General features: G+C 35.5%; 1 protein-coding gene across 1 annotated transcript; it reads left to right on the forward strand.

The window, feature by feature from the left end:
• Positions 1–5,230: 5,230 nt before the first annotated feature.
• On the forward strand, positions 5,231–15,321 carry LOC123549984 (glyoxylate reductase/hydroxypyruvate reductase-like). The gene is made up of 3 exons (XM_045338433.2): positions 5,231–5,707; positions 12,380–12,550; positions 13,432–15,321. Exons 1-3 carry the CDS (start codon positions 5,503–5,505, stop codon positions 14,025–14,027), a joined length of 972 nt encoding a protein of 323 aa, XP_045194368.2. The 5' UTR covers positions 5,231–5,502; the 3' UTR covers positions 14,028–15,321.
• The last annotated feature ends 4,022 nt before the right edge of the window (positions 15,322–19,343 follow it).

Here is a 19,343-nt window from a genome sequence, read left to right on the forward strand (position 1 = left end):
CATTTTTTACTATTAGGTCCATATTGTCATTTGACAAGATGTTGTTCCAGTCGGTGAGATTAAGAATATGGCGAAAGTTATCGTAATTACCTTTATCGTAATTCCAAATTTGTCTTTTGAATGACGTAACTTTTGGTTTATTAAATTTCAGAACAAGTACGACAGAACAATGATATCTAACTAAATCAGGTATAAACGGGTCAGCTACAAAGCTAGTAATTACACTCAGTCTGTTTATGTTTTTAACAATGCAAAGGTCAATTAAAGAAAATGAATGTTCGGTAAAATGTGTTGGTTCGGTTATTGTTTGGTACATATTATACGAAGAGATAATATTAGTCATTTTGTTAGAATTATCGTCAATTTGATTACAGTTAAAGTCTCCAGCGAGAACTATGTTCTCTGTTTGAGAGTTATAGGCCCTGTCAATACTTTCCTCTATTAGCAGCCAGTAATTGTTGTTAGAACTTGACGGGCGGTAAAAACCACCTATTAAAATTGACTTGTTTTGGTGTTTTATTTCGAACCATAGAGCTTCTAGTCCGTTTATTATTAGATCATTTCGTATTTTACCATTTATGCCTTCTCGTAAGTACCTCGCGACTCCGCCTCCTGTTCTACCTACCCGATCACATCTTAAAGGAAGTTCAAAGTTTGATATTTTAGACTTTCATTGTCTACCTCGTCTGTTAACCAGGTTTCTGAAAAAATGAGGATATCATACTGTTGTGCTTCAATTTCAATAATGTCTAGTTTAGGTCGCAGACTCTGAATATTAAGGTGCATTATACTTAGTCCACTGTTCAGTATTTGCATAGAACTGTTAATGAACCTATTGACGAACTTCTTTCTGAAGAGGACTGGGTATTAAGCGTATTTACTTGGTTTGGGTGAATGTCTCCCGACAGCAGTATCAAATCGAGGATTCGTACTTTTTTATTTACAACCTTGTAATAAATTGGATTGTACACTAGGAGTATTTTTTTGGAAGAAATACTTAAGATTATACGTAAAGCTCAAAAGTTCTGTGTCAATATAATTTAGGTCGAAAGAAACATACAACGTTGCCAGATGTCGTACCGTACTCACTCGTTTATTTAAGTGATAACGTTAAGTAGAAGTACATAGCGAGCAGCTACGATACAACGAAGCGCGTCGCCACATGTACGTACGGTAATGCGTATAATGAAAGATAGAAAAGTCGGGACACGAACACACATCGGGACGATAAAAGCGACTGGTGGGTGCAGCAACATTCTTAAAGTGATGAGTTATTAAAAGAGATGTGCTAAACGTTGAGAGGTTTTGCAGTGATATAAAAAAAAAATAGCGAATAATTTGCATCATAGCAATGAAAGAAAATGAGTGTTTAAATTCAACTATTTTATAGCTTCCGAAGAGAAAAGCAAAGTCCATTACTGATGTTTACTAATTGAGCTTGAAGAGTTTGTACTATTCAACTGATAAATGATAGTGCAATAAAAATATGAAAAAAGTTTCTTAAGCCCAATAAAGGTATGAATTTCAAGGAAAAGTTTGCTATTACAGACTTATCTAAGATCTTTGCAAAAAAAAAGTTAGTTTATTTTGTTTCTGAAATAAATTACATGTACATATACTAAATGTTATACCTCTTACGAACAACAACAAAAACAGATAACACAAAGGTATAGTAGACGCAACTTGACCGCGATGGTTGACCTTAGGCTGATTATTCATATTGGTTATTTCATTATAGAAATCAAGGGTGATTAGGGTGGCCGTGTATATTTATATGGAATTAGTTTGTATACAGTGCAGTATCAAAGTATATATACTTACATTTCATCAGTTAAAACTTTCCAGTACTCTAATTTATATTTACACAAATTTATATTTCCTTTTTCTCGTGCAGCTCGTGTTTTACGTACACTCCTTTTCAATAATAGGTTGTGCCTCATTATGTATTATAATGCAAAGTTCAACCATCGGGGTCAAGTTGCGTCCACTATACATAGTGAACATCAATCAACAAACAATAATGTCACTATATATCACTAAAACAGGGGGAACCACTGTGTAAACATATTACAATTAACTATACATGCATTATTCCCCCTGTCAAAGATCAAAGCAAACTATTAAATATATGTTCATTTGAGAATAAATCACATGAACTATTTGCCTATGAATTGTCTCTGAAAACGACAACAGAAAAATGATAAATCAAGCTACGAAATAATAAATAATATTCCAAGTGATTTGAAGATTGTAGATAAATTACCACCTGACTTACTTGATTTCTGGTATACTAAACGTGGCTGTGAATCGAAAGAAGAGAAATACGTTGTAAGAAACAACACAATATCAAATAAAATTTTCTCTAATTAATATGTTGCATAAAAAAAGCAAAATGATATTTTGCTCAAATACCATAGCGTGATACGGTACACCATAACAGTGTTATTCAGAAACGCAGTAGTGTACATTTGGTACTTTTCAGTTATATCTTAGCACTATGCAATACATATCGTATCTGTTTCTATGTGTTACAAAATACTATGATACATAGTTTGTCAGACCTTTATAATGATATGTGATAGCGTAAAAAATAATAGGACATGGAGAATATCAATCAACAAAACAGGGGGAACCACTGTGTAAACATATTACAATTAACTATACATGTATTATTCCCCCTGTCAAAGATCAAAGCAAACTATTAAATATATAGTTTTAGTATTACTGAAACACCATTATTGCATCAGCTTTATTTTGCAAGCTATTTAGTGTTTAAACATTATTACCTTGTCTTGTCTTGTCTTGTCTGGTGTTAATTCTTTTAAGGGCTAAACACTAGGTCTGTTTAATATACATATGTTTTATTTTTTAAAAAGAACGAAGCAAAACAGTGAAGGAAAATTAAAAAATATACTTTTAGAAAAATAGTTATATCAGTATTATATAACTTTCTACGAAATTAAAGTATGGTATCATATTAACCCTGTCTTAAACGCTCACAAAATTGATAGCAAAAACAAAACAACGTTTTTCTCGTGCATTCCCGAAGAATAAATTCTTATTATTATTTATTTTTCTGATATTTATCCACCCTTTGGCGAACAGTGAATATTCTTACAAAGTTTACAACACCAAATTTTTGACAGGCGCATAGCTAGGGCAATTTTCATAGTACGCAGACGTAATGGGGTGGGGGTGGGGGTTCGGTGTATCCTTCCCTTGATTATTTATCAATGTAAGAACGGCAAATAGTACATTTTAGCGTGTATTTGAAGCAAAAACATTATTCTTTGTAAATTGTTTATATAAAATGTTTTATTTTACTAGGTATATGCGTAATATTGCACGTGCAATCTGTGATTTAGTGATCAGTGTTATATATGTGCAAGTATTAATTCAAAACAAATGGTTAATGGTGACACACTTTAAAAATATCATTATGATTGGAAATATCGTTCAAGAGATATGTCTGTAAGTATATATACGAATGTTGTTGCAAGGATTTTGCCATAACTCCAAACTGAATACTAGACGAGTCAACAAAGACATGTTAAGTTTCATGATACTGATACAAATGTGCCAAATCTGAAACTGATACCTTGCATAGGGAAATCATTCCGGTTTAGCGACGTCTTAATAACGTCAAGTTCGTTATAGGTATTTCGCTTATCTTTTTTTTTTAACTAAACTGTATTCTGCAAAATGTTTCTTACACCTTTTAAATTATTTCGCGGTTTCGCCATCGTGATCTCGCGCTTCGGGCTTCATGCATTGCTTTCTCTAACAATATGCGAAGCGCGGATAACAATGGCGGATGGCGAGATCGCAAAATCTTTAGCATTTTCATGTTTTGCCATCGTGATTTCACGCATCATGATTTCGCGCTTTGCCATCATGATTCCGCGCTTCGCGTATCGCCTGCTCTTGATAGAGAAGCGCGAGATCACAATGGCGAAGTGCAGAAAATTGAAAATTTCAGGCTTTAACATTAGCTTTGGGTAGAAATTTCACCAACAATATTGAATCATAAAAAATGTTGAAAATATAGCGTGATTGTTGATATATCTCAACGACATCTAAAACTATTACACTGAAACCTTGATTGGACAATTATTTAGAATGTTGTTTAAAGTCTTCTGAAATATAATACCTATAATTTAGTTACCTATAAGTCCATTGAAAAAACTGTAATCAAAAATTATAAAGAAAGGACATATTTATCTCACTGTGAATTAGTTGTCAGATACTGTAATATCATAAGACTTGTACTGGTGTCAAACCTTGGCAATACGCGTAGGATTTAATTAGGTGTAATTATTTGATTACTATAAAAAATAGTTTATTTTCTACAACGCTGAGACCATGGAACAATTGATAATTCCATACATTTAAGTACAATAAGATATATCTATGATATCTGAAAATAACGTAATAATTATTATGCGTGACAAATTACGTCTGCAGTGTTATACAAATTGTCCGATTTCTCAACCAATAGTTTATCAATTTTTTGACATTGTATTATAATTTTATTATAGAAATTTGACAATTTAAACCGTTAGCATAGACGGCGTATGAATGTAATATTTCACATGGTCAGGATTATTACAAAATAAGCACTAAATTGTTAGACAATTATTGGTGGATTTCATTGCACGTTAAATCAACCAATTATATAAACCAGTTTGCTATTACTTCAGTTTACTGTACTTTAAACAAAATATGAAGTAAGCAATGGCTGCGTATGAGCAGTCTCCGTTGCATGATATCATTCTCGCAAACCAGATGTTTACCATGGTACCCCGGTAGAACATCTCGGGTACCATGTCGAACATCTGATGAATGAGAATGCATGATATAGACTTCTTGTTGCAAACAAATATTTTAGCCAGTTTAATTGTGTAGTCACTACGCAGCTGCGTATCTGCGTAAAAGCAGCTACGCGCCTGTGCAAGGTCACCTTGTATGTGATTTCAATGTGATAACACCTTGAAGTGTCATTGTGGTAGTTTATGTATGATGAACAAGGCCTTGATCATTGCATTTAACATCCTGAAAAGATATTTAAAACATTTTTAAACTTGAACCAGTATTAACTTACAAAAACGCACAAATACACCACTGTAAAAATACATAATGAGTTTAAGGTAGGCCAACAAAAGACATTCTGATTTTATTTTTAGAAATAGAATCTACATGTCAAAAATTACAACAAACTGCGTTTTGCCTATTAAACCACTGTGCTTATAGAGAGTTGACTTATATCGATCGATTAATTTAGCGATGCGGAAAGAATCTTGCACCAGTTAGTTTCAAAAGACGGTGTTAATGTCACGTCTTAGAAATTCGTGTAGTATATTTCATCACGGTCATCAGGAACTGATATATAATAGATATTTATTTACACTATCGATATAAATGATTAAAGGAAGTTATACTTAACTTTCGCGCCTATGTGAATAAACATATTTTTATTTCTCGACCAGTATTTTGAAATTGACTATGGGTGTTCAAAGGAAAGTCTTCGTTACACGGAAAGTTCCACAACCAGGAATCGAACTTCTGGAAGAGGCTGGATGTAAGGTAGAATTCTGGGACAGCGATGAGGCGATTCCAAGGGAGGAGCTTATACGTGGGATATCCGGTGCTCACGCCCTGTTCTGTATGTTGACGGACACGATTGATGGCAAGGTACTGGAAGCTGCAGGTATGTATTAGACTTAGTTTGATATGTTGTCGATTGGGTTATGCGGGCTGTTACCAGATCTTTTTATTAAATTAGTTTTGATAAAAACAAACAAACAAAACAAACAAACTAGAAAATAATTAACAAACCTGTATATGATTTTTGTATATAAATTCATTTTAAGGACTTAATAAGATATCTGCATATATCATGGCAGATGCTGGTTTGTTAGGAAAGTGTAATTAAATTTGATAATATAGAAATGATTTCTTGAAGTTTCTAATGCCGAGCCATGAAACACGTGAGTTTTCAACTAGCAGGTTAGTAAGTTAATAAACTCCTAGCCCCTCTGACCCCTAGTTGCCGATCGTCAGGTAAATCAAATACGAAGAAAATCTATTTATAATGGTTGTATTTATCGGCATGATGATTTTTAATGCATTCATGAAGACAGAAAAATAGTTTCCCTATTTGGTGCGATGAAAAATAACGTAAAATAAGTAAGACACATAACGTAAGGAAGAAATAGGGTACACCTGGAACTGGTCCTGTGTTTATGTTTTAACATATACAGTCAAGAATTTGACGTCATATTTTTCGAGGAATTGTGTTGTCTCGTCTTACGAGCTCAACTGAGAGGGTATGAGGTGCAAAATGTCTGAAAATTTTTGTATCGTAAGAGTAACTTTCTGACTCTTCACACCAAGAAAATGTTGGTCATGGCTCTAATTCAGGGCCACTTTGTTTATGTTTGTTCTTTATGGAATTTCAGTTTGATTAAATACTGGAAGGACAGGCTTCAAATTACTCAAAACAAGCTAATTCGTTTTGTCCTTGGTCTTGATAGTATGTAGGAGGACGGATAGCTCAGTGGTTTGCACACTGGCCTTCCAATCCTGAGGTCGGGGGTTCGATCCCCGGCAGCTACACGGGAATTTTCAGGAACGCTTTTCAGTGTTTCCCACCCAACTAGAGGTGTACTGGTCAGGAACCCAGGCATTCTTTGCGTGTATCAGTGCTATACACTGGGCACGTTAAAGAACCAGGCTGTCTATTCGCAACGAGCTAGGCTAAGTTAGCCGGACAAGCCTGTATCTGATTTCTGATCTCTCTGTCACGGGGGCTTTGTCTCACTCTGTCCCTCTGGTCAGATCGCTCTGTGTGTCTGTACTAGTAGAGGATGAATTATGCGCCCTGTTTGGCTGCATTTGAACTATGTAAAGCGCCTTTGAACTTGAAATTGATCATGAAAAGGGCGCTATATAAATCTATTATAATAATAATAATAGTATGTCTCATGTTGGTCCTGAGCAGTTTATGTCCTTGAAATGGTTACCAGTGGTTAAAATGGTTGAACAGTTAACTCTCTGTCATGAACATAAAATTAAGATGGGTAAAGACCCTGAGTACCTGAATGATAAATTTGTACCCCTCAGCTCCATACATGATCGATGCCAAAGGTCTAGAGTAACTGCTTTCCCTAGTCAGGATTCCAGTGTTGGTTATTTGTACACTGATACTGGGCGTTTCTCATTGCCCAAGGTTGGAAACGTTGGCAAAAAGACATTTGCCTTCAATGCTATTGTTTTGTGGAATCACATTCCCCAGGATCTTAGATATATTACTTGTCCTCCAAAGTTCAAACATGCCATCAAAATCCAATTAATGACCAGTTAGTTCTCACACTTTCTTATTTCCTTTTTATCGAGTCACTTTCATGTTGTGCATGATATATTTCTGTTTTTTTTTCATACTGACCTCTAGGTGTCTAATACTTAATACTGTGATAGTAATATGTGACGTCAAATACTGTGATAATACATAAAACTAAATTACCTGTGATACACTTGATTTCAAGATTTAAGGTGCAATTTTATTGCTAAAAGAAATACAAAATGTACATGACTTTCTGTGTCATGCCGCCAATAACAGGGACCACAATGGAAATAAGGGGAACTTTGTTTCTCTTTTCGTGTTATCCTTAGTATTGGTGTGCATTTCATGGTTTAGAATATATATATATGATTGTAATTAGTCTGCTTGCAACCATATTGTTGTTAGTTTAAACAGTATTTTTATTCAGATATGCATAACATGATATAACATTTCTACAGATAAAATAAGGATTATTATGTCTCCCCCAGGAGACATATTGTTTTTGCCCTGTCCGTCCGTCCGTCTGTCCGTCCGTCCGTCCGTACGTCACACTTCATTTCCGAGCAATAACTGGAGAACCATTTGACCTAGAACCTTCAAACTTCATAGAGTTGTAGGGCTGCTGTAGTAGACGACCCCTATTGTTTTTGGGGTCACTCTGTCAAAGGTCAAGGTCACAGGGGCCTGAACATTGAAAACCATTTCCGATCAATAACAAGAGAACCACTTGACCCAGAATGTTGAAACTTCATAGGATGATTGAACATGCAGAGTAGATGACCCCTATTGATTTTGGGGTCAGTCTATTAAAGGTCAAGGTCACAGGGGCCTGAACATTGAAAACCATTTCCGATCAATAACTAGAGAACCACTAGACTCAGAATTTTCAAACTTCATAGGATGATTGGTCATGAAGAGTAGATGACCCCTATTGATTTTGGGGTCACTCCGTCAAAGGTCAAGGTCACAGGGGCCTGAACATTGAAAACCATTTCCGATCAATAACTAGAGAATCACTTGACCCAGAATGTTGAAACTTCATAAGGTGATTGGTCATGAAGAGTAGATGACCCCTATTGATTTTGGGGTCATTCCATCAAAGGTCAAGGTCACAGGGGCCTGAACATGGAAAACCATTTCCGATCAATAACTAGAGAACCACTTGACCCAGAATGTTGAAACTTCATAGGATGATTGTACATGCAAAGTAGATGACCCCTATTGATTTTGGGGTCACTCCATTAAAGGTCAAGGTCACAGGGGCCTGAACATTGAAAACCATTTCCGGTCAGTATCTTGAGAACCACTTGACCCAGAATGATGAAACTTCATAGGATGATTGGTCATGCAGAGTAGATGACCCCTAACGATTTTAGGGTGACTCTGTTAAAGGTCAAGGCCACAGGGGCCTGAACATGGAAAACCATTTCCAATCAATAACTTGAGTACCTCTCGACCCAGAATGTTGAAGCTTCAAAGGATGATTGTTCATGCAGAGTAAATGACCCCTATTGTTTTTGGGGTCACTCCGTTAAAGGTCAAGGTCACAGAGGCCTGAACATTGATAACCAGCTCCGATCAATAACTTGGGACCACTTGACCCAGAATGTTGAAACTTCATAGGATGATTGAACATGCAGAGTAGATGACCCCTATTGATTTTGGGGTCAGTGTATTAAAGGTCAAGGTCACAGTGGCCTGTTCATGTAAAATTATTTTTTGGAAATAACTTGAGAACCACTTGACCTACAATGTTGAAACTTCATAGGATGATTGGACATGCAGAGTAGATGACCCCTATTTATTTTGAGGTCACTTGATCAAAGGTCAAGGTCACAGGAGCCTGAACTGTGACTTGAGAACCACTAGGCCAAGAGTGTTGAAATTTAGCAGGATGACTGGACATGCCAAGTAGATGATCCCTATTGCAGCCAACCATCAGTGTCTCTTTGACTTTCGCTCCTGACCCCTATTGACTTCTTGCCTATAGGACTTTGCATTGGGGGAGACATGCGCTTTTTTACAAAAGCATTTTCTAGTTTTCATTTTAGTATTGTAAATTTTCCCCATTTGGATGGGGATGTACCTCAGGCTACATCTTATGGGGTATATATTTCTCAATTAATTCGGTTTGCCAGAGCGTGTAGTCATGTCAAGCATTTCAATGAACGTAATCAATATATTACAAGTAAACTTCTTCAGCAAGGCTACCGTTATTACAAATTGCGTAAATATTTTACTAAATTTTATTATCGTAATTCTGATTTAGTTTTAAAATTCAATAGTAACTTAAAGACACTTCTGCGAGAAGGTATTTCTAAACCCGTTTTTATGGGGATGTGGTTAACAAACTTCGTAAGATCTTGGGTCATGGTAATTTTCCAAATGTATTTGGAAAGATTATCAAACGTTTTATAAAAAGAGGTTACGACCCAACTGCTTTGAGACATACCGCATGTTTAGTGTTCAACCCGTTTACAGTTGGACACCACTACGCTTCCCTCTTTGATTGTGTCTGACGGAAGAGGGGGAGGACTCAATGATGAGCAGTTTTTAAATCCTACCAGGACTGAACTGTTTTGATATTTGTCTTCTGACCTGTTTCGTCGGGCCCTTAAGGGTGTTTCTCTTGTTGCTCTGTCTTCTGAAAAGGCATTGAGTACATGCGTTTTTGGTTCTTAAGGTTTGCTTTTTATATATTTATACACGAGCATTTTTGTGTTTTACATGCCATGCCTTTTTGTTTCCATTAGGTGTGTTAGAGATTCACCTGGAGGGGATTACTTTTATTTACACTGTCCCATGTCTTTGGAACATGGTGGGGGTAAGAGTGAGGTTGGGTGCGCACCATAAACCGGTTTAAGCTCCCCAGTGGTATTTTTGCCACTGACCGTTCCAAGGCGGTGCCCCACTGTGTTCCTTTGTTTGTTCGTTTTGTCCTTGTGTGTTGACTTTGTGTGCGCGCGTGTGTGTATGCTTATTGTTCGTCTTGTCCTTATGTGTTGGCTTTGAGTGTGTGTTTGTGTGTGTGTGTGTGTGTGTGTTGTTCGTTTTGTCCTGATGTGTAAGCTTTGAGTGTGTGTGTGTGTGTGTGTGTGTGTGTGTGTGTGTGTGGTGCACGTGTTTGCGTGCTGGGGGGTTCGTTTTGAGAAGGCTGCGCTTTTGGTGCGTGGCATTCCCTGTTTGATATTTCTCTTTGTTTTTAGGAAAAATGTTACAGTGTAACTTATCGTGTCCTTCTCCTATAGTTGCTATACATATTAAACTGCTTGTTATGACAGATTGAACATACAAGTGTACAACAAAAATGAAATCAAAAGAAACATATGTATGAACAGATAATACAAAAACTAAAAGTATGTAAGAAAGAATATGAAATGTGTAAAAAAATATACTCAGGAGTGGGTAGGGGAGAGAAAAAAGGAAAATAAGGAGAAAAACAAAAACAAAGGTTCAGCTCTTAATGACCCAATCCCATCGCCAACCTAACCAGAGTCGAAACGGCCTGTCGCTTCGATGAATTTCAAAAGTTAGGTGTTCACTACCAAACAGAACGTTCTCAGCTGTTAATGGACAAGGAAAATGAGTCAAGATGTTATGTCTTTGCAGTGTGTAATTAGGACAGGATGTTAAAAAGTGACTTACTGTCTCCACTGAGCCACAGTTACAAAAAGGAGATTCAATGAGTGAGCGTCGAAACAGATCATGTTTGAGTGCACTACAGGACAATCTAAGGCGTGTATGAAGTATTTTTAGCTTCCGCTGACCGATTTTAAAAAGAGGGTTGGGTTGTGACTCGTGTTTGCGTTTAGGTGACGTTTGAAAGAATGTAAGGTTGTTTGGCCTGTGGTAGTAGATGGTAAATTGTTCCATTCTCTTATTGCAGAGGGCAAAAAGGATGTTCGATATAGTTCTGTTCTACAAAGTAATGATGGTAACCTCTCGGGTTGTCTTAGGTCAAATCTGTGATGTGTACGTTCGGGAATAGGTTGCTTAAATAATTAGGAGTTAATTTGTTTTTCATTTTGTAAAGCAGGGTAACTTTGTGCTTCCTACGTCTTTTAGTTAAGGTTTCTACCCCAGTATCAGTGTAGAGCTTTTCCACGTTGCAGTGTTTTGTTGCACCTGTAATTATCCTTAAAGCTTCAATTTGAATGGATTCTAAATCAGATTTTAAATAGTCGGAGCAGTTGTCCCATATAACATCCCCGTATTCCAGTAAAGGGCGGATAAAAGTAATGTATAAACGTTCAAGATTCTGCCTAGTTAAAAGATATTTTAGAGAGCGTAAGACTCCGAGTCTTTGCCAGGCCTTACTAACAGTGTTTGCGATGTGTGCATTCCATTTACACTCTTCAGAAAGAATTAGGCCGAGATGTTTATGAGTACTAACAGGTTGTAGCAAGACATGATCAAAATACAGATCAGGGTGTACAGTCTTGACTGTTGTTGTTATGTATCATGAATCTGTTTTATTGCCATGTTTTATGCTTGATTTGTGTACACTTTTACCAAATAAAATCTATCTATCTAACAATTAATGTGTTTAACTCCCAAAGTACTAGCCGTTCCACTATGTGTAAAATGTCGATAAATAAGAAATATTTAAATCCTGCGGTAATAGGATTCATTGAGATGATTGAAAAGTGCTAACAAAAGTACTAGTATTACTTTACGTTGAATCGTCCACTTTCAGGTTATAATTGCGTTTGCAGTACAATTTCAAGTACGAGTGACACCGCTTGTATGATTAAAATAATCAAAAATAAGTATCTTGTGTCTATAGTATTGTTGAATGAAAGAGGACGATTTTTAACAACTCTATCGTTCAAATAGTTCAATATAATACTTGTGCTATCATTCTAAATATCTTTGTTTTAGTATATCCTTTTTGTTCAATGTGATAATTCATGCTCAGACATATACGACAACGTGGTGTTCTTCCCTTCCCCCATACTATTTCAACCTGTCAGAGAAACATACATGTTAATTAATGTATGATGGTAAATGATTGGTTTTTTTTCCATTTATTTTCAGGACCAAATTTACAGGTTGTAGCCACGATGTCTGTTGGATATGAACACATTGATCTAGAGGCATGTCGTGAACGAGATGTTCGTGTTTGTAACACTCCTAACGTGTCCACAGACAGTGTGGCTGAGTTAACAGTGGCACTGCTGTTGCTCACTGCTCGGCGATTACTAGAAGGTAGGTGTCTGTGTTTCGTTTTCGTTGTTAATGCAGTTTAACGACGCACAAAACATTTGTCAGATAATCCATCTAGTGTTCCTTTCTGTTTTTACTTTTATTGTTGCGTTAAACGTCGCACTGACACAATTATAGGACATATAGTGACTGTCCAGCTTTGGTGGTGGAGGAAGACCCCAGATGCCCCTCTGTGCATTATTTCATCAAGGGCGGGTATCTGGGTAGAACCATCGAACTTCCGTTAGTCAGCTGGATAGCTTCATCACACAAAGAATTTAACGCCTAAAGGCTCGGACTCACATCGGTGAGGGGCAGGCGATTTGAAGTTAGCGACCTTAACCACTCGGCCACGGAGGCCCCTGTAGTGTTCCTGGATTCATTACTAATACTAACATGAAATCGGCAAGTCAAGGTAGGTAGGTCCCTAATGGACCTCTTTAACACAACAATTCTGAATCTTCTTTTTGTAATTATCCCAAGCATTGTGTCTTAAGTTTAGATTTGATGCTTTATGCTCGGTTTCTATGTTAGATCGATGATCTTTAAGAATTAAGAGAGAGAGAGAGAGAGAGAGAGAGAGAGAGAGAGAGAGAGAGAGAGAGAGAGAGAGCTATGTTGGTAATAGGTCCCACATATCATAAATTTACGTAAGATATCTTTTTTTGGGGTTACGGCGTTGATTAGTCAGGTATTGTTTAAGTATGGTAAGTTTCGCCCTAGGTGTCAAAACAATGCAAGGAATTATCATTTCTTGGCTTATTTTGGAAAGATATCAAATAAAATTAATATAAAGCATTTATTTGCAAAATGCAGTTTAATGTAAATGTAAAATATTTAAATTTTCTATTGTAAACTAAATTTTCCTCTCTTGTGTTTGCCAGGGGTTCAAGCTGTTAAAGATGGGCAATGGGGGAAGTGGAAGCCTATGTGGTTGTGTGGTATGGAGCTTACACAGAAAACAGTTGGAATACTAGGATTCGGACGCATAGGGTTTGGCGTTGCTAGGCGTTTGAAGCCATTCGGAGTCAAAAGAATTGTGTACCACGACGTTTGCAGAGTCGGCTACGCAGACGATATCGGGGCTAGTTTCGTAGAATTTGATAAACTCTTGAATGAATCAGATGTTATTTGCATTTGTTGTAATCTTACACCACAGACAAAACACAGATTCAATAAATCTGCTTTCAAAAAGATGAAAAAGAACGCCATATTGGTGAACAGCGGAAGAGGCGGAGTGATAAAACATGATGATCTCTTTGAAGCATTAACTTCCGGAGAAATTGCTGCGGCTGGACTGGACGTCACTGAACCAGAACCACTTCCGGCGGATCACCAGCTTGTACATCAACCGAATTGTATTGTTCTTCCGCACATGGGAAGTAACACTTGGGACTCAAGGAATAGTATGTCGGAAACAACCGCCAATAATATATTATCAGTTTTTAATGACCAAACTGCCACTGGTTTAGTGCAGTAGAAATTGCTTTTGAATCGATTTTACTTACATGGTATTTTTGCAGTTAATATCAAAATACACTGTTGTTTCAAAAACTAATACTAGATTCGTTTCCAGAAAAGTTGTTTCTAATACTAATACTAGCACTAGATTCGCCAATTTAAGAAAATAGACCCATAATAAATTTCGACAATTTCTGAGTGACTTCATATTTTCGTTGGGCAGTTTGTGAATTTTTGGACGTGAAAGTAGAGAATTCCTATATTTTTTTTCCTTTCATAGATTTTTTTTTTCAAATTCACATATTTGTGATGAAAACAATGAACAAATAAAAGCAATGGGTCACCAGGCTTGTTTTTGTGAAAAAAAAATGTTTTGAACACACCCACTGTTGCTGAAACTGCTAGCGATTTTTCAACATTTTTATAATTTTCTGCATTTTTTATAAATACCAACCAAAATATGCATCAAGACAGCACAAAAAGGTTTATTCTTTCTACAGATTTTATTATATACTTATTTGATATCATAGTCATATTTGTAATAATATATCATTACAATAATGGGTACAGATGAAAAAAATCTTGTTTCATATTCACTTTTGTGAACTTTTGTCTATAAAAGTACTCATAGTAAAGAATAGTTTTTTAAATTTTGAAAAAAAACTGTTGCATAGATTTTTCCCTGTTTTCCTTGTGTACAGATAAATGTATTGTGAACATAACAATGGCCAAAAATGTATGGGTCACCAGGCTAATTTGTATGTTGAGACCTGTTTGGACGAAAAATGGCGCGAACCTGACCAGATTGATTATATCTGCTAGAAGTTAAAAAAGTTAAAAAAAAATCTTAATCCTTTCTATAATTGAATACTAAATGATCTGAAAGGAGATGTTGTCTTATCAATACAAAGTTAATTTTCTAACATTATGTGAACAAAATCGTCTTTATACTGAAATGCGCTGTTAAAACACAGCCAAAAATGGGAAGTTGCATGATACATGTCAGGCATGATATATGTCAATACAACATAAACCAGTATCAACATTTAATTAGTGATAAAACTTATTGAAAAATGTTATTCTATTCAAGATTCCTCATATTTAAGATTGTCTGTCACATGTTTCAACAAATGTTGAAAAACATAGATTTTATGTCATGTTTCTCATAGATTTTATGTTCTAAATTATCCTTTCTTATTTGGCCTATTTACTTTTGTTAACATACACTTGTTATATAATCGGTGGTTATAAAAGCTTATCAGAGCTTATGTTACTTGTCTTGCCGACTTAAAATAAATCTTATCTTATCTTAATGTTGACTTCATTTCAATTTTCCATAGAACGTGTCAGCTTTGCAGAATGATGCGCATAAAAACTATGGGAATTCCCTTTAACGCGCAAATGGATTTCCGTAAAAAACCGAAAAATGCCGGAATCGTATTAGAAGAATACGTAACTTGCCTATTGTTATTTTGGGTTCTCCACCTTCAGATGCATTCACTGACGTTTGGGTTCACCACCTTAAGATGCATTCACTGACGTGTTATTTTGGGACACAAAAATATTATAATGCTGGTAAATTTCCCAGCTGTGAGTGAAACAGTTTAGAAGTTTGCTATATTCAAACATCGTGCTGATATAGGTCTAAAAGGTATATATGTAATATAAAATTCCCACACCAAACCAAAGAAATGGCAGGTAGAAAATGAAATCGAAGAAATAAATTGGTGTAAAAAATCAAAGTAAGAAAAACACCATTTTTGCTAGGTTTATTTTCCTGTGCCCTTGACGTCTGACCCAGAAATCAATAGGGGTCATGTACACATCAAGACCAACATACGTGTGAAGTTTCAAGGTCCTAGGTGAAATACTTGTCCAGATATTGAGCGGAAATCATTGTTTTAATTTTCAGTGACCTTGACCTTTGACCCAGTGACCCCATTCTCCCTTTAGACCAACTAGGGTAATAGGGAATCATTCTGACGAAGTTTCCTGGAGTTTGGTTAAGTAGTTGTTGAGAAAAATGAATGGACACAAAGGTTAACATGAGACTCATTATTCCATCCACCCGCCCGCCTGCCCGCACGGACAAACATAATCTACAAGCCGGATTTGTCTTCGAAAACCCGGCCAAAAAGTATTCTGTATACAAAAATGAATGTAAAATCCACTGCACACAAAGCATACGGAAGATAATTTTTAAATAATTCAAGTTGTGGTTATAATGCTTGTGCTATTTACTTCCTCGTTTTTTTTTATTATTGCATGAAGTGATACTAAATTATCTACAATGAAGTCATTTTTATTGTCTCAATGTTTTAAATATGTCTACAGGCGCGTAGCTAGGGCATTTTTCATAGTACGCAGACGTAATGGGGTAGGGTGGGGGTTTGGATTATTATCAATGTAAGAACGGCAAATAGTACATTTTGGCGTGTATTTGAAGCAAAAACATTATTCTTTGTAAATTGTTTATATAAAATGTTTCATTTTACTAGGTATATGCGTAATATTGCACGTGCAATCTGTAATTTAGTGATCAGCGTTATATATGTGCAAGTATTAATTCAAAACAAATGGTTAGTGGTGACACACTTTGAAAATATCATTATGATTGGATATATCGTTCAAGAGATATGTCTGTAAGTATATATACGAAGGTTGTTGCAAGGATTTTGCCATAACTCCAAACTGAATACTAGACGAGTCAACAAAGACTTGTTAAGTTTCATGATACTGATACAAATGTGCCAAATCTGAAACTGATACCCTGTATAGGGAATGCATTCCGGTTTAGCGACGTCTTAAGGAGGTAGGTTACCTTCATATTTGTATGTGCGCATGCCCAACCGGAAGCTAACGTGATGATTTACGACGACGTTTACGACAAACCAAATGTGTTTGTATATACATTCTTCAGTAAAGAAATCATGAACCTGTCTCCGATCTGATGCTTAAGGGTTAAATAATGCAGAAATAATTGATAAATTGCCGCAGAAACGCTTCAAAACATTGTTGCTTTAAAATGACGTCATTGACGTCATGACGTTACGTGTCAGTTCCCGCGCAATATTAATTGCTTTTATTTTGAAAGTACGTAATTCTCTGCATTTTCTTTGTTTGAACTATTTTTAAACAGCCATTATTTACTGAAATATATTTTATGTGTCTTTCGCTCTGAATAATAATCAATATTTTGCTTCTTTTATATAGTTTTATTGAAATGTTATGCGGAATGTAAGAAAATGGATGATGGTAACCAATGTTATTGGGAATATAGCTGGGTGAAAGGTTACTTAATACGGCCATTTTCAAATAAAAATTGGACAGTTTGATTCGTAATACCCATTTTTCAGTTTCCATTGATACTTTGTTACTCATATATTAAAACTAAGTTCTAAAATTGTTCAAATTTCACTAGAAAATTGTGGTTTCTTGAATTAAATTGATGTTACTATGGAAACGAAGCCCGTGACCTATATATCTAAATGTAAAATTCAAAAGCGTTGACCCTGGTCTATTTAAGGAACACAGTTTCGGCATTTTATTTTCATTTCAACAATATCCATAATAATAATAGCAGCATGCAGCACGATTTTTCCATAAAAAATGTCAGACGAGGGGTACTGCTGTAAGTATTTTAAGCTGTGAAATTTGTTTAAATAAATGCAAATAACACGAAAATATTACTTACGTTAGAATTAAAATGTTTTAAAGCTACATTAACAAGAAAGATTATCTTATTTGATATTTTTTTGTAAGAAATTATAATAAAAAGCAAGATATAAGCTATTTTAAACATCCCTGTTGCCATGGTTACTTTAAACTTTAAGAAAAATAGGGTAACATGTAAAGTGCTTGGTGTTTTGCTAATAATTTTACCCAAATATTCTATGTTGGTCATTAACAGAATGACACTGAAGCCGTCGAAAAAAACTGTTTTCATACATAGTTGTTTAAAAATGAGAAAAAATGCGTTACCATGGAAACACGAGCCCCGCGACATATATATTTTAAGCTTATATTAGAAAGCTAACGCGCATACTAGTAAAATTATTAATTATGCAGACCTCTACGGATATCAATGAAACCAAAATGCACTGAAAACTGTTAAATATACGTATTTTCCTTCTTCTTTCTATATAAAATACCTTTAAAGGGTCATGTTTTTCAAACCTGTATAAAAACTGAACTTGAAGGGCCAGAGATAAAAGAAATTGAGATTGTAGCAGTCAAAACATTAAATTACACGAAACACAAAAAATTGCTGCGGTTAAACTAATCTGAATTTACCCTGGTAACAAGGTAACCTACCTCCTTAATTACGTCAAGTTCGTTATAGGTATTTCGCTTATCTTTTTTTAACTAAAACAGTATTCTGCAAAATGTTTCTTACACCTTTTAAATTATTTTGCGGTTTCGCCATAGTGATCTCGCGCTTCGGGCTTCATGCATCGCTTTCTCTAACGATATGCGAAGCGCGAGATAACGATGGCGGATGGCGAGATCGCAAAAACTTTAGCATTTTCGTGCTTTGCCATCGTGATTTCGCGCATGTGAAAATTCTTCATTTCACGCATCATGATTTCGCGCTTTACCATCATGATTCCGCGCTTCGCGTATCGCTTGCTCTTGATGGAGAAGCGCGAGATCACAATGGCGAAGTGCAGAAAAACGAAAATTTCAGGCTTTAACATTAGCTTTGGGTAGAAATTTTACCAACAATATTGAATCATAAAAAAATGTTGAAAATATAGTGTGATTGTTGATATATCTCAACGACATCTAAAAACCAAGTAATACACTGAAATCTTGATTGGACAATTATTTAGAATGTTGTTTAAGGTCTTCTGAAATATAATACATATAATTTAGTCACCTATAAGTCCATCAAAAACAACTGTAATCACAAATTACAAAGAAAGAACATATTTATTTCACTGTGAATTGGTTGTCAGATACTGTAATATCATATGACTTGTAGCGGTGTCAAACCTTGGCAATACGCGTAGGATTTAACTAGGTGTAATTATTTGATTACTATAAAAAAAGTTTTATTTTCTACAACATTGGGACCATGGAACAATTGATAATTTTATACATTTAAGTACAATAATAAGATATATCTATGATATCTGAAAATAACGTAATAATTATCATGCGTGACGAAATTAGGTCTGCAGTGTTATACAAATTGTCCTATTCAAAAGCTTTTAGCATTGAAAATGTCTCTTTGCCGATTTCTCAACCAATAGTTTATCAATTTTGACATTGTATTAAAATTAATTATAGAAATTTTACAATTTAAACCGTTATCATAGACGGCGTATGAATG

Source organism: Mercenaria mercenaria, chromosome 15, assembly GCF_021730395.1.
Source record: "Mercenaria mercenaria strain notata chromosome 15, MADL_Memer_1, whole genome shotgun sequence".
In the NCBI taxonomy this organism is placed as follows: domain Eukaryota; kingdom Metazoa; phylum Mollusca; class Bivalvia; order Venerida; family Veneridae; genus Mercenaria; species Mercenaria mercenaria.